Source organism: Carassius auratus, chromosome 25 (genome assembly GCF_003368295.1).
Source record: "Carassius auratus strain Wakin chromosome 25, ASM336829v1, whole genome shotgun sequence".
NCBI classification, from domain to species: domain Eukaryota; kingdom Metazoa; phylum Chordata; class Actinopteri; order Cypriniformes; family Cyprinidae; genus Carassius; species Carassius auratus.
This window is the reverse complement of record NC_039267.1, coordinates 6380402-6405009: the sequence shown is the minus strand read 5'-3', so window position 1 is coordinate 6405009 and position 24608 is coordinate 6380402. Positions and strand designations below refer to the sequence as shown.

At 36.4% G+C, this 24608-nt stretch overlaps 1 protein-coding gene across 2 annotated transcripts; it reads right to left on the bottom strand.

Annotated features, from left to right (window-relative positions):
• Positions 1–765: 765 nt before the first annotated feature.
• LOC113043127 (metallophosphoesterase MPPED2-like) lies at positions 766–23647 on the bottom strand. 2 transcript variants are annotated; one of them, XM_026202317.1, is made up of 7 exons: positions 23363–23647; positions 22155–22367; positions 17999–18180; positions 17233–17458; positions 2286–2401; positions 2032–2169; positions 766–1931 (listed from the first exon to the last, which is right to left on the bottom strand). In XM_026202317.1, the coding sequence occupies exons 2-7, from the start codon at positions 22280–22282 to the stop codon at positions 1813–1815; spliced, it is 909 nt and encodes a 302-aa protein (XP_026058102.1). In that variant the 5' UTR covers positions 22283–22367; positions 23363–23647; the 3' UTR covers positions 766–1812. The 2 variants fall into 2 exon arrangements, with proteins under 2 accessions (XP_026058102.1, XP_026058103.1); XM_026202318.1 differs by having other exon boundaries at positions 2032–2145; positions 23363–23644.
• Positions 23648–24608: the final 961 nt, after the last annotated feature.

Here is a 24608-nt window from a genome sequence, read left to right as displayed (position 1 = left end):
GATCTTGAGAACCTGGTGTTACGCTGCTGAAAAAGCAACCCATTCTGCATCTCCGTTTTAGTGTTTAGCGTTGGTTGACACTGTGAAGCATCGGCTGATTGAATGTCTTTGCTGCTGCTATCAGCGGGAGCACATGGGGTCAGAGTTAGCATCAGCCTCTGGCATCCATCAGACGAGGACGCCGAGGCTGCGCTGACAAATATCCACGATCAATAGCATCTGACAGGACAACACGAGGTTATGGCCATCCCTGTCTGCGCTATCTATTCTCTTTCAAGTCTGACAGATGTGGGGTAATTAATGGACAGCATTAATCAATCAAAGCCATTGCTAAACTACAGATAAAATGTATCGTTATTTACTTTGTGAGAAAGAAATAACGCTTTTAAAGGGATAGTTCACCAAAAAATGAAACATTTGTCATTTACTGTACTCAACCTAACCAGTATGACTTGTATATAAAAATTTGTACAAGCTGCTCTTTTCCTTACAATGAAAGTCAATTGTTAGCGCACACAGTCAAGCAATATTTCAGTATTTTGGCTTTAAGAATACTTTTATTATGCCTGTTATTTGATATTTGACAGTTTCTGGTCACCTTTCACTTTAATTGTGTAGGGAAAAAAACAACTTAATACATTCCTCTAAACGTCTTTTGTGTGCCACAGAAGAAACCAGGTCAGGTTTGGAGAGACATATGGGTGTATAAATGTTGATAATATTTATTTTGTCCGATTTGCAAGACAAAAAGATAAATAACAGACATCAGATAAAAATCTTGAAGTTTTATTTGCATATATAAACCTGGTTAGATGTCACAATGGATAAAAAGTCACAAAACATATAAATAAAGCATTTACAATAGCAGAAACTACAAAAAACTTTTTTGTGCTTACAAGATCCACAGTGAAATATACAATGCACATTATTACAACGACTAAAAATGGAGATGAGGAGAAATGAAATGGCTTAGTGTTGTGATGTCATTTCCAGTTTCGCAACCAATAGAATACGAAGAGATTGCAAATCTAGGATAAACGATTGTGCTTGAATCTTTAAAGAGAAGAACCAGAATTATCTCTGTATATCTCCTGAGGTAGACCCAATTATATTGAAAGTTCTCGTCCACTTTTGATATGTGCCAAATGCAAAATCAGATCAGGTACAGTATCTTTGTGATCTGGAGAATTTGCACATTTCTTCTTCTAAACTGTAATTGTAGGACAAAAGCAGCTCAGCAATAATAAATATAAAATGATAAACTGTGTCACTTTATTTTATGTTGAAAGGAAGAATGCTTGTGTTATGGTGTTTAATGGCCTGGTAGATAAAGATGTCTTCTTTATGAAAAAAAAGAGCAAAGTCTGATTGGAGTAATAAATATCAGACCCATTGGACCTTTTGACAGGGTGAAGTACGCACTTATTTAAATCCAAAATTGAATACACCACACAGAGTTCATAACTATAAATAAGTTTATATTAAATTTACAAAACACAATTAATATTAAATCAGACATGGTCAAGTATTGCTGAAACTTTTGGGAGTACCTTTATAATGCACTTTTTAAGATCCTGACCACTAAAAAATAAAACGGAAGGCAACTGATGCAAACAAATTACAAATATGAATTCACAAATTATTATTTACCTACAATAGTCAATTCTCAAGTCATTCAAATGGTGTCGGCTTCAATCCGACTTAAAAAAAATATTAGATTTCCATGCATTTTTAAATACAAGCAGTACAAAAAGACTAATACTCTTAAGTAAGGAAGAGTTATGTTGAAAAAGGGGTGTGGTTTAATGAGTCTCAGGAGTTTCCTGGGTTGGGGAGATCAAATACGATTGGGGGATTGGTAGGCTGGAAGCTGACTGTACATGTGGAGGAGTTGATAAATGTTGTATAGCCATCTGTCATTATACCATACCCTGAGAATGAGAAAGAAACCCGTTTTATACATGTATCTGTTATACAATATAATGCTTTAATATATATATAAAATGTTATATAAGAGTGCCATGCTCTTACCTTCATGTATTCCCCCATATGCGTGGAGTTTGGGTCGGACCCTCTTTTGTACTGTATTGAGTAGTTCCACGCAGCCAACTCTCTGAAGTTCTTTTGGGACCCAATCTCTGAACCCTGGACAAAGTCCAACATCACATCCTTTGTGGCGTATGACCACATTTATGATGATTTTAAAATACAACAGTCCATCCGCAGACACAAACTGATGTATACATACTCAACATCTAGAGTTACATCCACATTTCAGTGCTTACCCAGAGGAGGCCCATGTGTCATAAGAATATCTACATCTTCAGGGATCTGGTTCCACTTATCGAGGAGAGACTGGCCACGGGGTAAGTTAAACCCCCATCCATTAAACCACGGGGTCCTGTGGGAGCAGACAGACGCATTTTACACACTTCATAAATGTCGAAATCATCATACACATACCTGCATGCTGTTCTCACACATACGCAAAAGTTGACAGTATTATCAAAAACTATTTTCAAAGTAGACTAGTTGGTAAGGTGCATTAAAAAAAAAATATCTAAAAATGCTTTCGAGTTTTGCAGTATCAGATTTGAGGCCATGGCGGAACACAAGCTATTCGTTTCAGTCTCCATCAGGGCGTCCGGCGGTTCGCAGAGGTCATCTGCAGAGGAAGCAGATTGATCAAGCTGTCAGCACCAATGAGCAGAAGCATGTTAATAAGAGTTTTATTTCCCCTCTGGGATGGGCCTGCTGACAGCCTGCAGTAACCCGGGCCAGACCTTTATTTACCACTTTCAGACCCCGTCTGATAAGGGCCAAGTGTCTGGCCCCAGCTAGACAAGGCTGTGCAAGGCCAGGGCTAAATGTAGGCCTTGGTAGAGAGGGCAGGAACTGACCCCATGCTGATAAGCAGAGCTGGGTGATGGATGGAGGCAGTGCAGACAAATGAGAGTTGGAAGCACTGTGGAGAGCAATGTCTGCAACTGCTCAACAGCACTTCAGAAGCTGCACTACGGTGCAGGATTTCAACCCAGCTTGAAACCAACGCTAAAATGGAGGTGACTATATGTTAATGTGCTTAATTAATGAGAATTTTTTTACATACAGGAGAACATCTCATTCACAACTCGCATGTATGCACATGAGTTTCTTCCTAAGTTTATTAATTTGGAGTACTCTAAATGAGCAACCATGTGCCAAAGATTGGGAAATAGATATTTCATCTAAACACTTTAAAAAACAAAGTGACTGCTTATTATTTTCGTTTTCTTTGCGCAAAAATAGTATTCTCATAGCTTCAGAACATTACGGTTGAACCACTGATGTCACATGGATTATTTTAACAATATCATTACTACCTTTCTGGGCCTTTAACGTGTCAGTTGCATTGCTGTCTATGCAGGGTCAGAAAGCTCTTGGATTTCATCCCAAAATATCTTTTTGTTCCGAAGATGAACAATGGATTTGTGGGTTTAGTAAATAGTGAAAGAATCTTAATTTTTGGGTGAACTGACCCTTTAAGACTTTAAGACCACAAAGGTAAAATCTACCAATTTTATAATTATGAAAATTTTAAGCAACATTCAGCACACATGAAAACATTCTTACCAGTACATAGGGCATGTTTAAATCCTATCAAGCCAGTTACATTTTTGTGAATCCTCTTGTGATATGACCTGATTGATTAATATGATTAATATAAAAAAGCTTGAAATAAAAGAAGCATTAGAAAGGATGAGATTGCAAATACTAAATAGCTTAGTTGAAGCAGCTAATCGCATTAATAAGTCTTAAAGAGCTTGATTCTATGGTGCTCACAGACATACATATATGTATGAGCTCATATGCCCAGCTGTCCGGAGGTTTTTTTATGAGCACTTGACAAAGTCAGAGCCTCTGAGAAGCAAAAGGTTAAGACTAAAGGGGGAAAGGGTTTTCATAACATGTTCTCTGAGACCTGAGGCCTGGATCTTCTTTTTCATTCACTGAATTATGTTGAAATAGACGAGGGACTAGGGCCCAGTCATTTCCACCTAAGAATAACAACAGAAAGACAGCCCTGGAGCGGTGTATTGAAAACCAATTACAGAAAGAAAGAAAAGGTTTTAGAGGAAAAAAGGAAAAAGCATGGAGACTGTCGCTTTAAAATAACTCCCAATTATACTTAGAGACCCAGTTAAACCTTGCAAAAGAACAAGGTCTGTCAAATAAGACAGCTGTTCTCCAAATACGTTTCCTAACCATACATGATGAGGCTCAAGATTTACTAAAAAAAATAAAAAAACACACACAAATGAGAGATAAAATGGTTTTAATAATTGCGCTTATCAATAATCAAAATCCAAAAAAGTGTTGGGTGGTCCTGTGACTCAGTGGTAGAGCATTGTGTTAGCAGTGCAAAAGGTTGTGGGTTCGATTCCCAAGAAACACAAAATAGTTTGTAGAACCCTTACATTTGTAAGGGTTTAATTTAGTGGTTATTTTTCCTCAAATGGTGTGGGAGGACTATACATGATCTCAGAATAATGGCTGCATGAATCTTAATATTCATGGTATCTTTCGTGTGACATTCAACCCAATACTTTTCTGGATTGCTCAAGGACTGATTTCATATTTGTTTTTGAAATAATAATAAAAAAACATTCAGTGTGGTAAATTTTTTTTGGCATTGTAGTGTCTATAACTTTTTATCTTTTTGAGCATTATCAACTCTGGATGAAGGAAAGTAAAGCCTAAAGTGTCATCTTTTCAAATATTAATTTTGTGTGTAGCAGACCATTTCAAGTTGGGTAGGTTCAAGTTAGGTAGGTTCAACAGGTTAATGTCCATCATCAAAGGCTGGTCTACTGTTTGTCTATCCATTAGCACTTCTTCATAGATTTGAGAGAATAGAGTTGATAGTGGATGAAATATAGCCTGAACACAGGAAATGCCTGCTGAGGTCTCAGTGTATGTGTGTGTATGCTGGGTAGCCGGGCTTGTCCGTGGATGATTGATGGGAAGGCAAATAAAGGCGAGTGGTTGCTTTCGAACACTGTGCACCAGGCTGGTACTCTTGGGTACAATCTCTCAAACCCTGATAGGTTTCCAGCAAACATACTCCGGCTGGTCTGCTTTAACTCACACACAAACATCAGTCATTACTTCCCAACATGTACATGAAAATGGGGATCTCTTTATGATAAATGTAAAGATTGGCAATAGTTAAAAGATTTATTATTAGACAAAATTTTTATGTAGAATTAACCGAAAACATTTGCCAGTGACTTTTAAATATAATTAGCATAATTAAACATTATTATAATTAATAAAGTTAATATAATCATTATATTATAAGTCCATTACTTGTCAAAAAAATAAAAATAAAGTTTAACCATGTAAGTTTAAAAAGAGAGAGAGAGAGAAAAGAGACTTTCACTGTCAAAAACTCTGTTCAGTACAGAGACACTAGTGTATATTTGTGTCTGCGTGTGTGTTTGTTTTGGCTGTGTCAGCACTTTGTTTTGATGAACTCTCGGTGACCTAGACACGTACACACACAGTGGCACACAGGAGCAGCCGGCTGAGCCAGTAACACACACTCCCAGTGCTTGCTTAGGAATCAGTGTGTTACTCTAATGCACAGACCTGCAAGTCCTTCAAACACCTCACATGCAAAAAGGATTACTGAAATATTTATCTGCCCCTGACAGCGGGACGGCAAAAGAGAGGGGGATCAGGGAAAGATGTGTGATTGTGAAAGTGATGTTGGAGAAGGTTATCAACGGTCAGGAGGGAAAAAGCAGAGCTGGACATGGGACAGAAAGAAAAATGAGAGTAGAGAGGAAATGAGACGCTGTTGGGATTTCCTGTCTAGTCTGATTTTGTAAATGCAAAGAACATCCCAGAGCAAGTCTGACAGCAAACCTTTTAAATATTCCTTACAATATGGTGCAAATACCAAATATTTTTTGATGGAAATGAATACAAAAACAACTTTTTCTGCCCCTATATCATCAAAGTCTGAAAATACATTAGGTCTAAGTTTGGAGTTTTTGAAATAAGTATTTTACGCTCACCAAGATGGATTTACTTATAGTATAAACAGCAATATTGTGAAATATTATTACATTTTAAAATAACTTTTCTCAACTTTACTGTATTTTAAAATGTAATTTATTTTTATGATGGAAAAGCTGATTTTTCAGCAGCTAATTCTCCAGTCTTCAGTATCACACAATCCTTTAAAAAACTGACTAATATGCTGATTTGCTGCTCAGTCTTATTAATATCAATGTTTAAAACAGATGTTGATTAATATTTCTTTCATAATTCTTTGATGAATAGAAAGTTCAAAAGAACAGCATTTATTTAAAATAGAAAGCTTTATAAATTCACACTCACATTATGGATGTGAAATAGCTTAGGAAGACTGCTTCATGTTAACTTAAAGCTGTTTATTCATTTGCCAAGAAAAAAAAGATTGAACGAGTGAATTCAAACAAATCAAAGGAAAAACAAGACCTAGCCTCTCAATAAACAAAACTGGATTAAAAGAAAGATTAAAACAATTTATAATAATCTATAATAATATAATAATTACATTTGTCATGTTGCACTAAAGTCAACCAGACTGCAGTAAAAAAAAAAACTTTTAAAATAACGCTTACTACAAAGGTAGACTACAACTAAATGAAACATGTTGTGTCTGCACGTTGCACCCCGCCCCCCTAAAAAAATAACTTAAAAAATAAACTTGTGGCCCACTCAACTCCTTAGTATGCTTGTGAATAGATCAGTTTTGAAAGAAACTTCTACATGGCTGACATATTTTTGTATAGTCTGCTTGCTAACGGGCATCTGACCACTTATTTTAGTCGGTCCATGGCTCTCTCTTTCCCTGTGCCCTCACTATGCCCTCCACCCCCCTTGATTTCTCAATCCTCACTGCCCGGTACTGCAAACACCACCAGCCATCAGGCCCAGCAGAGGAGATGTCAGCTGTTAATTACCACTGACAAATGACGCCACCTTCGGGCCAGGGGTCAGCTTACAATCAGTGACGTGAGCAGGTAGCTTGTCGGCAGGAGCTGAAGAAAATCATTGCTTCTATGGAGGCTTCTGTTGATAACTGAGAGGACCGGATGGACGGGGTAATTACATTTAAGCACAGTATGCGAGTTCTGCGATTTTTCCATGAAGGTCAATGACGAATTAAAAAAAGAAATTTTACATGGGAAACTAAAAGTGCAAGAAACATATGACTCAACTGCAAGAATATAGGACTTGCAACAACTAGGCCATAGGATCGATGCTCGGGGGAACATGTGAAAGCCATCACATTGTGGATAGATGAATGTGAAAATCAGAGGAGAGATGAGAAACATCAGACTGTTACAGATCCTTGTCAACACCTTAATTCAGTCAATTCAGATGAGTTCATTAATATTCATTAGCAGGCCTCCAAGAGTCAATGCTACCGAGGTACAATACTTTAAAGCACATTAAGCTATCAAGATGTTATAACAAGCCTGTGTGTGTCTTCATGTGTACTAAAATCAGTGCATTGTGTGATTTACCGCTTCACAAAATGTTAATATTTATCTCATCCTTGCCAGCCAGAATGAAATCATCTAGAAAGGTGGTCAATTTACACAGGAAACCAAATATGTTACACTGACCGTTTAGAGCAAAGCCATTTCTGTACAAAGGCACAGTTTGTTCAAAGCTTTCTCTTCTGTTAAAAAGACTACAACAATTCACAATTTGTTTTTCACATTTCACATTCACATTTTACACAGTTTTAGTAATAAAGGGCCAATAGTTTTCTAACAATTTACATCAAACACAACAAATCTTTTTTTTTGGCCTTCTGAGAAACGTTTGCATATCTGATCTTTTTGGTCACAGTAAAATCAGAAATAATGTGAAATATTACTACAATTGAAAAATAACTCTTCTGTTTTAATATATTTAATTCCTGAGATGGCAAAGCTGAAAAGCCATTATTCCAGTCTTCAGTGTAACATGATCTTACAGAAATCAGACTAATATACTCAACTTGCTGCTCAAGTGACCTTTCTTATTATCAATGATGAAAGCAGTCGTGCTGCTTAATATTTTAGTGGAAGCTAATTTTTTATTTGAAAAGTTAAAAAGAACACCCTTTATCTGAAATATAAATATTTTGTAATAGTATTTACAAATGTCAAATAACAAATTTGCTTACAAATATCTTTCCAATTTAACGCATCTTTACTGAATCATACGGGTGGGTGATATGACCAAAATCTTCTATTACAATATGAGTAATTTTATTTAATGGTAACACTATATAATCACAATATAGTTATTTTTGCTTTAAACAATGACTTTATGATATCAAACTTTTGATAACATAGACATTTCATTACATTTACATTTATTCATTTAGCTGACACTTTTATCCAAAGCAACTTACAATTGCTATATATGTCAGAGGTCACACGCCTCCGGAGCAACTAGGAGTTAAAGCTGCGGTGGGTAACTTTTGACGCTCTAGTGGTTAATAAACAGAACTGCTTGCGTCTTGCGGAAGAACATCGTAGCCGGAACTACTTCTCTCTGTTATGTCTATGAAGAATCACAAAGGTACTGGGTTACTCTGCCGCGGTACCCCCGAAGCAATCTTAAATTGTCCGAATATAAACACTTATTATAGGTGCACCCTAGTGATTCAGGACAAGCTAAAAACACGGTTTGGAAAATGGATTCATGGTGTACGTATTATGTTCATTTTTCTACATTTTGAACACAAACAAAGTTACGGACCGCAGCTCTGATTGGTTATTTTTCACCGGGAGCGATGGAGTTTCTGCAAATGGCAATAGGACCACTGGGAGGATTTTTTTCACACATTATCTGTCTCATATTCTACTGTCAGGACATAATGACAGGTTTAATAAATATTTAAACATTTTTACAAAAGTTCCCTACAGCACCTTTAAGTGTCTTGCTCAGGGACACATTGGTGTCTCACAGTGGATTCGAAACCCGGGTCTCTCACACCAAAGACATGTGTCTTATCCATTTCATAATTCTTGTCACTAGTGTCAGTATCATAAGAAAAACTAATAATAAATTAAAGAAAAAGAAAAAAAAACTCAAGCTCATCGAAGACAAGAAAACAGTCACTTATTACAATGAACAGGAAAAAAAAAAACTACTACAGTAGAACAAATAAATAAGAAAACATATTTATATAAATAAGAATTAAACATATAGTTGTATATTCTGCAAGAATGACAGACCGCAGGAATATTAGACTGCTGTTACTTTAAGAGATGCTCAGATCCAACATGCTGTCGCTTTTTTTTCTTCTCAGCTGTTTGCTTTCACTTTCACTTAAAATCTAAATTACTGTATTAATGAAGATACTTGCAAAAGCAGCAAAAATAAAGGCACCTGTGCGCACCTCTCTGACACTACGCAGAGAGAAATGAGTTCTCTTTTGCTGCTGATTGCATTTAAACACAAATCACTTGTTTTAGAGAAATGATAGAGAAAATATTCCAAAATCTCTGCCGGTTGACAAATATTCAGTCGGTTAATTGTGTCTACCAGGATATCACCCACTCCTACTGAAGAAAAAAAATCCAAACTTTAAACAGTAGAGCCATTTCATAAAATTGTGGGGACAATCAACATAAACAAAGCAATGGGGATAAACTGTCCTCACCTTAAATGACATACTAATGCTACCAATACTCATATAATTAGCTTCACACAGTTCTGACCACTCACAGAGAGAAAACCATACACTTTGTATCTATCCATACTAATGCAGATACAGCTTTGTTGTGTGTCCTGAAAAAACACAAATGACTGTTATATCATCCCTGATCATTCATTCACAAGCACATCATAATCACAAGAATGAAACGGTGATACGGTTTCCATGGCAACAAGACAGATGCACCCCCACTATATATTATAGCCTGGCCTTTAGAGATGTAAAGATTCACTCAACTCATGATTCGATTCACGATTCAATTCACAATTTTTTTTTCAATATGAGATTTAAGACAAACTCATCATCTCAGAATGGTTTGACTTCAGTTTTGTGAAACTATGTATAAAAAATATCTGCATGAAACTAAAGCGGACGAGCTGAATGAGACAGTTCACTCTCTGCCCGCAGGTGGCGCATAAAGAGTTTACTTGGTTTCATCTGTAAACAAAGCAGCGCTGCACTTATGAAATGTAATATGCATTATACAGAGGCAAATTAAAAGAAAAAATCCTATCTTAACTTTTCTAGAGACAAAAATTTCCCCTCAGGCATTCATTCACAACTCCTACCTGTAATTGAATCGCGATTTGTGTAGCATCTTATCCAATTTGAATCGTCACACATTTTAATCTATTTTCAACCGGCTCGCGGTTAACCGTTACATCCCTACTGCCCTTGCAAACACTCACCCATGATGAACTTGGGTCACATGACTTACGCCTGCCTTTCCTAAGAGGATTAAAGAGCCTTTGATTTCAAAAGCCAAATCAATGTCTAGCACAACCAGCTTAAACGTTAATCAAACCAATCACAGCTGCAAGCTGGAAAATATACAGAACATATCAGTGTGGATAACTAGCATATCGTAAGCAGGATTACCACATTTGCCGTTATCAGGATAGTGCTTGCCAAGCTATGCAAGATAGCATCGCTTCTATTAGATGTTACGGTTAGGCCTACAAAGGTATGCTGGATATTTGTAGAGAGTAATCATTTCAAGGTCAATGTACTGATGCGAGTACCACCATGAAAGGGAATAGCAATAAATAAATGGACATAAAACATTCTCGTCTTCTACCGTCGGCTAGACAGGAGTCAAGCCTGACTGAAAACTTTGTAGGGAAGAAGAATGAAGCTGCGTAAATGACCTCCTTGATAGCTGAGGCCTGGGGTCAAGAGGGTCAGAGCGGCCAACTGCGAGCATGCACTTGGAAGGGCACACCGGGGTCGGCCTTACTTTTTGATCCTGGCTCTCAACGAAGCACCAGGATGTGTTACAAAAAGCACTTCCTGCATCAGAGGCTGGGAAAACTATGACCACAGCGCACCCCCACCAAGACCACCCATCGCATATATCTGGTTTTCCCACTTCTTACCAAAGTTATCATTCTAATTTTGGTTGGCTTGAATATTTTAGTTGGACAAGATGGTACTGTATTTGGACTGTCAATCTAAATACATCACACTGTGGTGTTTCAAATAGTGAGTACCGTATTTCTGTTTGTTGTTGTTAATGTTTGTTACACAGAAATCAAAATTATCAGTATGATAGCACTAAATTATGCCCCCAATTTTTTTTTGTGTGACAAAAACGAGTACTTTAAGCAAACAAAATAAATTAAATAAATGAAAACAATATACATAATCTAAAATGGTAATGAATACATTTATGTATATAATTTATTATTCTTACACACACAATACTTAAACTACAAAAGTACTGACTATATTATATGTAACAAAATATATATTACATATAGTGATGTCAAATCGATTAATCGCGATTAATCACATTAAAAAAGTTTGAGTTTAAATGATATATACACACACACACACACACACACACACACACATATATATATATAGAGAGAGAGAGAGAGAGAGAAAGAGAGAGAGAGAGTAAAAAGTAACAGAAACAGAGATGGAATGAAAGAGAGAGTGAATGTGTGTAACACTATCTGTAGCGAGTGAGAACACGTCTTGCGAGTATAACAGCGTCTAACATAACCCAGGTCTACAAAGGTCTTTCTGCCCAAGACTGAAGATATAATCAGTTTATCTCAAGGTATAAAACAGCCATGAGAAATCATACTATAGAAATAAAACCTTATTCAGTTTCAATAAATCAAATACAAACTTAATGTAGGTCAATCAGCCTTAACTTACAAACCTGACATATGTTGCATATGGTTTGTATATACACAGCACTGATGGTGATTTATGGAGCTTTATCAAAACGTTCTGCAGCTACTGATTCTATATTAACCTAAAAAGATGAAAGCAAATACAAAAACAGCACCAAATAATGTTTTCTTTGAAATACAATTTACCAAAAAAAGATCATCGTGGATTTTCCAAATATTTTAGAGGAGTGGTTCCCAATCTTTTAAGACCAGGTACAATGTCTAATCAAATCAGATTATTCAGGGTCCATCTAGTAACAGATGAATCCTATTTGTGCCCCAAACCACCAATGTAAAAAGTTAAATAAATGTAAGGAGTTTCAGTTTAAAGTGATTTTTATATTTCTTAAATAATTTATAATAAATAAAACATCATTTAATAATTACTTTAAGATGGATATACACGTAAGGAGTTTAAAAAAGTGATTTTTGTGCTTCTTAATTTAAATCCAACTACTTTATTTTTTACAGTTTTTTTTTCATTTTTTTTTTTTTACAGCAGACATAGTCAGTTGAATGTGTAAATAAAATACAGTCGGTTGAACGTGCAATATCAGTGTACTGGATCCATGCATTGTCTTAAAGTGACAGCACTTTTTAATATTAATCGAACATCAAAAGACAAGAAATCAGTCACTGCTCTTGACTGAATAACTTTTGAAACTTTAATGAGTATTAATCTTTAATATGCCGCCCATGTCCTGACAACTTATTAGAATTACCGGCCCAAGCCCAACCCAAGCTCGTCTTTCTTTCCCCCTTCTCCCAAAACAGCTTATACAACTGTTCCAGATATCAAAATAGTTCCGTTTTCTATGTAAATGGCCAAGTGATTGAGGATTTTTTTTCTTTTTTTAAAATTAAGTTAATTTACAAAAACATTTGGAGCTTTTTTGTTTGTTAAGTTTGTTTGTTTGACAGTGAGACTATGTTTGACAAATTAAGCCTTCACGGCTTGCCTAAAATTAAATCTATAGATACAAAACAGTTCAAGCATATAACAATATTTAAATGTTAAACCTAGAAAAAAGTTTCACTATATCCAATAGTCTGTGTGAAGAGTGGAAGCTAAAGCGTGCTTTGCAGGACATAGAGGCACCAGGGCGATCACTTGCATTTTTTTTTCAGTGGCTACACAGTCATTTTTGTTCATAAAGGTAAGAGTAATACATCATTCATAACTCTAAAGGGTCTACTTTTATTTGTGTGCACTCACAATATCAACAAAATGTTGTGCTTTTATAAAATAAAGAAAACACCCATCAGATCTTGAACAGGAGCACTTCACAAAAATGAACCGAAACTTAGCGAAAACATGCCTCACGGTCCTGGTCTGGTGGAACAATAAACACCGTCGAGCTGCTCTTGACAGTAACGGTAGCATGGTCTCATGTTGTTTCCACTAGCATGGCGGCCTGTGTCTGAACTATGATGTGAAAATTGTCCCAAAGTCCGGCCCGAGGGGTGTAAAAAAGGCTGAAATGCAGGGCTCTACTGTTCACTGCCCTGACCTCATGAAATGCCCCCCCCCCCAGCCAGACAACAACATGTCCGTTGTTCTGACCTTCCTGGCCTGTACAATGCCCATAGGTACCCCTTGCACCAGAAAGCATGAGTGTTGCCAATGATGTAGTTCAAAGACTGCCGCTGACATCACTCTCATTCTCTTTCGGGAGTGCCATAACGGGTCAACCCAGAGAGGCTACCCAGCATTGAAACTCTTTCATAAATAGTCTGCCTAAGGGAAATACTATTAGAGCTGAGGCCATCAGATCTAATAGTCTGAGGGATGTGCAAAAATAAACACTGTTCCCTTTCCGAAATTCTGCAAGGCATTGTGTCAATTTTATTACCCTCTCCTCTGACCGTCGCGCTCTGAATGTCACTGAGTCCAGTAACAACCCCAGATGTGTTACTGACTGTGTGGGAACTAAAACACTTTTTTCGTGAGTTTAATTTTAATCACAGTTTCTGTAGATGTTCTAGGAGCGTGACTGTGTGATCTCTCGCTTTGTGCTCCTATTGAGCTGTGACCAGCCAGTTGTCTATCAGGGCTCCAGACTAACATTTAAGAGAAGTGGCACCAGCGCCACTAAGTTCTACAGATAGTGGCACCAAGAACAGATTTGGTAGTTCTGGGGATGGTGTGTGGGGGTATTCATAATAAAGATAATTTAATCATTAATGACTATTGTTTTGCATTAATAAGTGCAGTTACTAATAAAATTTCATTTTAATTTCTTGTTTATTTTTCTTTTCTTTATACAGATTTGACAGTAAAGCACTAAGCTTGACTTAAAATCTATACAAAATTTACTTGTATTAACAGTAACAGGTGCCAAATCTACTTTTTATATACAGAAAATGTATATATTCCACTCTTATTAAATGTACCATTATTTTTCTAGCATATGAAACTGACCAACTTCAGTGATTATGTGATTTAGAAGCAAACTGAAGAAAAGTTTGTGACTTACGTCACATACACAAAAAAATACACAAGAAAATCTGATTTCTTGATGATTTTATAATTTATAATAGTGAATTTATCATTTCAGAATATAAAGAAAAAGTAGAAATAAGCCTCTGCTGCGGTCTACTGATTATAATTGTGATTTGATGCATTTTAAGTGCTTGTTTACCACAAAGTATATTTTGTTCATCCTGGATCATCTTAGAGCTTTAAAGTGCTGGAAATAATTGTGTGAAATGCATGAAAGTAATTGAAAGGTGCTTTGATTTCTCTCTCAAAAGGTTGTACAAACCCAGAAATGAATGATATAATGCATTCAACTATTTCTACCACAACACCATGGTTACAGTTAGCATTTCCACTTCTGGTTTCCTGACATATGTCAGCGCTGTTATAACAGAGATTTCTGTGCAGATTTTGAATGCTTTTCACTAGATCTTGCAGTAACCTTATCATTGTGTGGTGAATTCAAACGCTGCTCACTGGATCTCACAGCACTGTTGCATCTGTGCTGAACCTAGGGTTGGGAATCATTAGAAATCTTCCGGTTCCGCCTAACGGTTCTGGTTCCGTTAAAATCATTAAATAACTATAAATAAAATAGTGGTAAGGAAAACTGCATAATACTCAACTTCTCACAGCTCAATACTGTTTATTACTTACTATCATCATAATTTAAAGGTTGCCAATGTCAAAATTCAACATATATTACAATATACGGATCTTCATATCTAGGGTTGGGTATGGTTAGAAATGTTCAGATTCTGGTTCCATTTAACAAATATGTTTTTTACTATTTTACCTTCATTGAATGTAGTGTTGCTGGAAGGTAGTAAGTAATGTTGAGGTATGCTACTCCATCAGTCAGCATGTGCTCTAAAGTTGATGTTTTTTACACTATCAATAACATTTTGCATTTTAACCAGGAATAAGCTGGTTGGTCAAATAGTCCCTTGAGGGACTTGTTAATTTCCCTAAATTAATGAAATATAAACTGTTATACTTATAACTAAAGGTTATAGATCGCTCTTTCCGTTTGCTCTGTTGTTTTTTTCGAACTTATCCATGCCTCATTGTTCATACTTGAAGTAAACTTCAAGTATGAACAATGAACAAAGTAAATGAACAAAGTAAACTTCAAGTATCCATTTGGTGAACAAATAAACTGTTTTAGACCGCTGCTAGAGTGTGTGTGATACAGGAGTTTTCCTAGAATTAGCACTGCTCTTTTATTTTGATTAGATAAATCATTAAGTGTTCAAGAATAGAAGCAGTTAAAGTGTGAGAGTATACATTGTGCTGGTATAATTGTAGTGCCTTGTGATTTCCGTGATGTGAAAAACACAGACGGAATCGTGGAATCCAGTCATAAAAATGGAATTCACAGTTTAATGCGGAATGTCATGGAGTAGGTCATTACAATTAAATCGAATTGCGAAATGTACTAAGTATCTGTAACTATTAAGCCACAAAAGTCTATTTAAATATGAATCCTGCATGTTCTGCATGACTCTGTTAATGAAAAGCACAGACGCAAGGTCTCATTTATTCATTTACACATATACTGAAGCTATATAATTTCAGCTTCTGTCGTCTCACTTAATGAGGATGTAAACACATGAACAACTTCTCCAGAACTGCTCTGAGAGAGCCTTCATGAGCATTTGACCGTATGATTTGAATAAAACTGGCAGCCATATCACCCTGGAGCCCAAGACCGGTTTCCCATTGAAGCTAAGCAGGGTTGAGCCTGGTCAGTACCTGGATGGGAGACCTCCTGAGAAAACTAGGTTGCTGCTGGAAGAGGTGCTATTGATGGCCTCTGACCATCATGGCCTCCTAACAATCCCCATATCTGCTGATTGGCTTCATCACTCACAGTATGCTGGTGTGAGGTGGGCGTTCTGGTGCAATATGGCTGCCGTCGCATCATCCAGGTGGATGCTGCACACTGGTGGTGGATGAGGAGATACCCCCTGACTGTGTAAAGCACTTTGAGTGCCAAGAAAAGCGCTATATAAATGTAATGAATTAAATAAATATACACAGAACTGAAAAGGTATTCACGGCAACCAGTCAAAATAAAAGTCTGGAACTATTTTTCAGTACAGTGTACATAGCCTCCTCCTCCTCCTACTAAAATGAAACAAACATAATTTTTTAAGGAATAATCACACAAAATTTCTTCCATGTTTTAATATTAATAGTAAATCCCCTTGTTTGCCAAAAAAAAAAGTTTGCTTAATTTTTAGTAATTAAAAGATAAATGCAATTAATGTTTAATGCCTTGATTTGATAACCAGAAAAATTGTAATACACAACACAGAGTTGTTTTTATGCATTCAACACAGAATTTGGTAACAATAAAAAATATTGTGAGAAAAAAAAATAAAAAAATTCATAGGGCCTTAAACGTATGGGCGTGGAGGGGCTTTTTTAAAAAGTTGTATATATATTAGTTTTTATATATTATATATTCCCCTGTGAACCGTTTGGTTACCAATACTCGTACCGGCATACTCTTACTTGAAAGAGAACCATTTTACTTATGTTTTTATAAGTGAAACAAAATGTTCAACTAGAAAAAGCATGTAGGACAAGATTTCCAGATTTTATCCATCTTGAATTGATTGGATTGTGAAAAGTGGGTAATCCAGAGCATGGTTTTCATAATTCACTTCATATAAACTAATCCTGGTTATGCCTTTGCTGAGGATATCCAATTAAAATGTTTAATAACTCACTTAATATTCTGCACGACAGATGTAGCAAACAGGAAGTAAAAAAAAAATTGATGACAGCAATTATTTAGAAATGCTTACCATGGAGTCCCGTATATCCTGAATCCTTTAATGGTGACCTCAGAGTCCTGTAAGTACACACAGTTTGTAAGGAGGGACTGAACATCGTCAAAGTCCTCAGTTCTCAGCTTGGACACAGAGGGGAAACGGTAGTAATCCTGCTTTACGAGTTCCGCCATAAAATCTTTATCAAAGGTAAGTTCATGATTTCCAGCGATGACAACTTTGTATTCATAGGGAAGACTGCCTGTAAGAGGAGACAGATAATGAGAATGACAGATCTGGAAGCAAACGGAAAACATTATTTCACAGTATCATGCACTCTACAGCTGTATGACTATTCAGATGTTTGAGAAGTGACATTAAGACCACATTCTTTAGTGACCTAGCATCTGAAATAAAACGAAATATACACATTTCTAATAGCTTTGACAGACCAGAGAAAATGTACAGCTAAATGTGGCTGCCTATTGTAGATGGAAGCGTGACTTTGATTTTAGCAGATAAACAATATTTTTGACCTCTCTAACCTTAAAGTGAATTGCTGCCGAGGCCAATGAGACCAGACTGAAGGGTACCTATTAAATCCAACGACTGGGCATTTAAAAAAAAAAAAGTAACGATAATGTCGTTTTTTTGCATTGAAAGTACAAAATATACAACACTGATATGCATCCATCTTAAAATAGGCCACCAGATTTGGAACTGGAAAACATGTTTGCGGTTGGAAGAGAGCGGGGGAAGTGCTTGTCGGCAAAGGTAACAGGACTGGTTTTTGCACACTTACCCAACCAGTCATTAAACTTCTTCACTTCAGTTGGTAGGCCAAGTTCAGTGAAGTCACCTGTGTGTAGCAACACATCGCCGAAAGGCATCTGGATTCCATCTGTCCTGGAGTGTGTGTCTGAGACGCAGACGAAACGTGTATGACCCACAGGATTGGGCGCATCGTAGGGAAGTGGCTCTACCCTGTAGGGAGAAAAAGGAGTGTTTGTTTCTGAGGGAACATTTATTTCTTTATATGTAAAAATTATTAGTGAATTCGGGAAAGGTTAAAGGAATGGTTTACCCCAAAATAGTAAATGTGCTTAAAATGTATTCACCATCAAGCCATCCAAGATGCAGATAAGTTTGTTCTTCATTGGAACAGAGAAAACCATCATAACATAATTTGCTCACCAATGGATCCTCTGCAGTAAATGGGTGCTGTCAGAATGCGTCCAAACAGCTGATAAAAACATCACAATAATCCACAACATGAACAGCATAACAGTTAATGTTTTTTGATGTGATGTGTCCAAAATCCATATCACTTCCTCTAGTAAAAAAAAAGTCCATCCGCTATTATCCTCTTATATCAAAATCCACCAACATATTTGTTTATAATTGTTTTGGACTCTTTTTTGCTTGTAAATGGTTCTTGATCTGTGCATATTGCTTTCCTGGTTCAGCTAAGACTACTTATTCACTGGAGAAACCTATATTATAAGTAGAGGACTTGTTTGAAATTAAAAACATCTTCACCATGGGTTTATTTACAAGCACAGCTTTTCACTTCACAAGATGTTATTTGTTGGACTGGAGACATGTTTATTACTGTGACGTTTTTATCTGTTCTTATTAATATTAGTTATATGTTCTTAGCTGTTTAGACTCTCATTCTGATGGCACCCATTCACTGCAGAGGATCCATTGCTGAGCAGTTGATATAAAGTAGAGCCTGACCGATATGGGTTTTTTGGATGATATTCTTTGTGTAAATAAAAGTACAGTGCCAGTAAAAAGGTTGGACACTTTCCCATTCGTGTGTCCAAACATTTGACTAGTACAATAAATAAAATACAGTATATACATAAACAGAATATATACACAAAAACACACTGTTTGCAATGATCACTAAAATGTGGTGATCAAACACTTGACCTGACAGAAATATGTAATGGAGGCAGGGCATTTAACAATAAACTTAAGCATTTCTATTATTATTCAAAATGAGTGTGACATCAGTGCACTGAACAGTAAAGTTTAAGTTTATCCAACTTTAATTCAATTAAATTCCATCAACTTTAATCCACTGAAGTTTATTTCACTTCGGAACATTCATTCACAGATTTGTGCTATTGTCTTCACATACAGATGAAACTTACTAGAGAAGTGTGAATAATATACTGCTGTAAATAAATAATTTAAAATTACGTCTCGCGCACTATAATGTCCTTATACAACCTATATGTCCTTTAATGTCCTAATGTAACATATACATTCCCTTGGAACTGGAATCATGGCAAAATTTAATGTGAAGTCCACTTCACAGGGCACTTATGGTTGAATAAGACAAGGCTTGAATGCTGCTGCCTGAACAAGAGACCTCCTTACTGAAGTGAAAGTGTTGACTGGTGTCACTATCCGGCAGACCTCCACCAAATTCGGGGGATCTCTTCAGCTTGAGGTGCCCTCTCGAATGCCACCCTCCGCGCGACAGTAACCCCTTGGGATCGCTAGAACCCTTTTAGGCAGTGTTCTTCCATAGACTTAAGCTTTAAAGCGCTTCATCCAGGTCACCAGAAGCAAGCAATGGAGCCACTCTGCTGGACAAACTAAAACTATACCATCTCAAGCATTTTATCTGCATTATATGCTCTGTAAAAAAAAAAAAAAATCATATCAGCGGCATATTTTCTGAGATCGATATATCGGCCACAGGCTAATATTGGCCGATAATACTGGCCAAACGATATATCGGTCGGGCTCTAATATAAAGCAAAATTTCTCCAATATACTGTACTGATAAAGAAACTAATTCATCTACATCTTGGATGTCCTGAGGGTTAATTTCAGCTATTTAAATTTTTTAATAACCTATTCCTTTTAAAGATGCCCAGGAAAATTCTACAAGCTTACAATAAAATATATTTTGGATAGGGGTGGCTCAATACCACTTTTTCAGAACCAATCACAATCCGATACCAAAAATTCTGAGTATCGTCCAATACCGATCCAATACCAGCAGTTTTTTTAATCAGTGTATACTTTCTGTACCTAAATGTGTGCTGAACTGATCATCACTCTTTTGTGTGTTACACACAATCAACTTAATATAGACAAAGACAACTTTCTTATAAAGAAAAAAACATAATATATATATATATATATATATATATATATATATATATATATATATATATATATATATATATATATATATATATAAAAATCATAATCTATGACAAAAAAATTATATTATATAAAAAAAAACATTTAGTGGGAAACTAATAAAAGTGTTGAACTAAATCTGGTAAAATGTTACACATTGCTATTTGTATGGTTGTAAAATACATTATTATTAAGAATTAGTAAGTAATTTATAAAATTATAAAAATATAAAATTAAGACATTTCTTTTAAATGTACACCACAGTAATGAGGCAGCAACATATGATAGATAAGAAAAACAAGAAAAGCTATCAATACTCTGTCATTGTGCAAAAGTATAATGATACGAAAGGCTACAATACAGAGCGGCACAGCCGCAGCAGAGAAGAGTTTACATCAACTTGACTTAAATATTCATCTGTATTTCATATTAAACTGCTGGAATGGCTTTGGGACACTTGGAATATAGTGCACAAAACATTATGGTGCTTTATGATGTTTTGTGCCTTTCATGAGGTTTAACAATTACACACAATAGTATACGCACAATATCAGATTTTGAGGCTTGTCTCACTAATAACCTGATTCAGCAGAAAATGCCAGTATCTGAGCAATACTGAATATCGGATTGGCGCATCCCAAATTTTGAATAACTGCCTTTTTCCATACAATGAAAGTCAAGGGGGTACAAAACAACTTCATTTCAATTTCAACAAAATGTGTGAATTAAAAGTGAAGGAGAAACAACCCCTTTCTGCGCTTCCTATTTGAAACATGTCATAGTCTACCTGTTTTTCCAGGAGAATTGCCATATTGCGCTGATAAATCTGATAAATCACTCTGCACTGTAAGTTTGTTGCCCAAAGTAAATTGCATTGAGTTACATAACACAATTTAATGACAAATAGCTGTTTCTTCCACACTTAAGCTAAAAGCTATTCAATGGCACATGCATCCTGGTCGATCCCTTTTGCTTGTGCTGATGTGCCTTAATTGCATGATACCATTAAAGCACCAAAGGCTCAGCTAATCAAGTTGGTCCATTCTTTAGTATCTGCACCAAGCCTCATTATGCCATCATCAGCATCAGTCAATAGTCAGGTTTCTTTAGAGGTGAGCTCTGACCCCGGGTCAAAGAGCTATTGTTAAAGAGCTAATCAACTCAACTAACCTTTGACCTCTTTCTGGTTAATAAGTACACGAACATGAGGCACATCTTACACAGCTCAATGTCAATAACAAAGAAATGTAGGTATAAATTCTTTATTGCTGAAAAAGATTACTTGCCAAAAGTTTGAAATAATTACAATTATTAGAATGATTTATGAAGGGTCATATGACACCAAGGCTGGAGTAATGGCTAGTGAAAAATCAAAAAAATATATAAAGATATATTTAAAATCTGAATTATTCCAAACTACAGTATTTTGTGTATATCAACAATATTCCGGCTAAAAGACTGAATGTTAAAAAACAACAAAGAAATAATAAATAGCTAGTTTAAAACTGGACTAGATTTACATAGTGCCATTATCTCAGACATGAGAGCATTATTAAACCCTGTTATGGCTTCAAAAAATCGAATTAAAATGCTTAATATGCAAACATCGCAACAATATCAAGTTTAAAAGGTCAATATAATTCATTACAAGCAGGAGCCTTCCGGATCACCTGTCGGGCGAGATGAGACAAAAGCCACCAGATGTCCTCTCTGTCAGCATTCTGTTCTGTCCTCAATCAATCAATTAAATCAATGTTTCAGTTACAGGAACACTGTACACAAACACTCACATGTGGACATGAGGGGGCTGGAAGCGGCTTTGGTTGATGTTGTAGTGGGTGAAGGCCTGGGTTGGGTTGGAGCTGTACTCATCCACGGAGATAGTGACTTTCCCCTGGGAGGATATTCTGCGAGCCATGGCACCTCTGGATGGGGCATGAGCAGGTCACAGCAGTGCAGTGCAGATCCGGTGAGCAAGCATCCTTTAGTCCCAAGGCTTGGATCTGGTTCACCATTCAGAGACGCCAAGATGCAAAACGTTAATGATGCAGATTTCAAATACAGTTAAACGAAATAGTACTGAGACAGTATCGACAATATATTCAGCAATCTGATCTTAAGTCATAAAACTACATTTGTTCAAAAATGTAAGCAATCTTTTGCATAATTTTTGTGTTGCTTTGAGAAATTTTGGTGATTTAAATAATATCCGCTGGGAGGAAAATATATGTATATTGTAACTGAATGTAGAATTTCTCAGGGTATGCAATTTTAAAAATTTTTTTTTTGAGAAAACACATGAATTATATGCATGATATGAATTAAACACATACACAAATTGTTTTAAGAACAATCCTCCCTCTGCATTTATTTATTTTGTTCAGCCGCGCCGCCTCACACCGTCTCTGGCGGGCTAACCTTTTGCCAAAAACTTGAACTTTTCGCACCCTCCCTGGACGACTTCAGACCGGACACATTAATAACACTTATGACCAACAGCCTGCGGTGTGCTGGCAGCTTCTGACTCCATAATTATCTGTCAACAAAAGCCAAGCTACTAAACTGGCGTCAGACAGCACGAGGAAAGTCGATTTCAGTAACGCTATATATATTTAATTGTATGGGTAATGCGAAATGTATTCTGCTTACTATTACTTAACATTCATTCGTAAAGCACAAATAGCCAGTTAATAACGCATAATATGTGCACAAAGCAAGGCAGGAGCACATAAAACCCAATAAATATTGACCGCTTTCTAAATAATTCCTTTATTCAGACGCCGAGATATAAACGTGAAAGAAACTTGACGACGCGGAAATGTTATAACATATTGCCGCGAAAATGTTCAAATGTATTCGTTTCACTGATTTAAAAATGTTACAATGTATCTGAGGCAACGTTCTAAACGTTTTCCCTCGAACATCACAACCAGCCACCTCTATCCGTGCCTCGCTATTTTTCCCCTAGCTATCTTCTTCAAAAGCGACTTGAGTGTACCTTCTCTTTTGGCCCAAAACCACTCAGGGTTGTCCGCTGAATGTGTCAGAGACGACGGTCATCGGATATTTCGGAAGCCGTGAGGGGTTGAGGTCGCGGCGGCCAGGGCAGAACCTTCGACCCCCGGGGTCTCTCTCTCCTCTAGCGCTCTCTCACCGAAATGCGACAGACGAGGAAGGAAGGAGTCAGGACAGAGAACAGCATCGACGTGGGAAGAGGGGGAGCCCGAGAGAGACGAGTGCAATGAACGCGTGCTGCCACTGGGGTCAGAGAGCACAGCAGCAGTCAGGGGGAAAAAGACGGACGTCCATTGGGTGGCACCTTTCACCGCAAACGCACGCGATAGGTCAAACAGCCAAAGAGTGTGGCAGCCTTTTTTGCATACATTATAATGCAAATAGACTGTCATTGAGGTAGGTTTGTCATTTTGGTTGTTTATGGCCTATTTTTATAAGCAACAGCTGGATCATGTGTCTGGTTGGTCTTTATGGTCTACAACAGGGGTTTTAAACTTTTTAATACTGAATACAGAAACGCCCTCCTAACCTTAATAGATATATAGATAGATAGATAGTCGTGTGTGTGTAATTGGGACATTTTCCCTATCATCTCAATGAAAAAAGTGCCCCAATTTAACATATAGAGAGTTTTAAGTTTTATATATGCATACAGACCCATTTATACTATGTGATAAATATAGCCATATCAACATAATGATTAATATATATATATATATATATATATATATATATATATATATATATTCTAAATTAAATTATTGCCAATTATATTACAATCTATCTATCTATCTATCTATATATCTATCTATCAATCTATCTATCTATCTATCTATCTATCTATCTATCTATCTGTCTGTCTGTCTGTCTGTCACATCTACTCTCGTTTTTTATTTTATTTTTTACTTTTGCAACTTGCTGGGCAACTTGCTTGAAACTTGCTATTAGTAATAAATGTGCATTAGTTTAAAGAGTTCATAAAAGCAGCCATGCATCTGGTTGATACAGGTAGCGGCTGTGTCAACATTACAAAACATTCAACTATTTTTAAATAGCAGCAAGATGGACTGCTGTAACTGATTCCTTACCGGCCTTCCCTCAAAAAACCATCAGACAACTCTAGCTCATAATTCATACAGAACAAAATAAACTGAGCTAATCACCTCAGCATTTGACTTCCAGTCACATTAAAAATTGATTTTAAAGTTTGCTTATTTATAAATCATTGT

What these genes read in the sequence shown, in the direction of transcription:
- LOC113043127 (XM_026202317.1), bottom strand. Translation starts at nt 22,282, where the DNA reads ATGGCTCGCAGAATATCCTCCCAGGGGAAAGTCACTATCTCCGTGGAT. An exon ending in GACACATGGGCCTCCTCTGG is followed by an intron (nt 2,170 to 2,285) that starts GTAAGCACTGAA and finishes TACGCCACAAAG; the next exon opens with GATGTGATGTTGGACTTTGT. An exon ending in ATATGGGGGAATACATGAAG is followed by an intron (nt 1,932 to 2,031) that starts GTAAGAGCATGG and finishes TCTCATTCTCAG; the next exon opens with GGTATGGTATAATGACAGAT.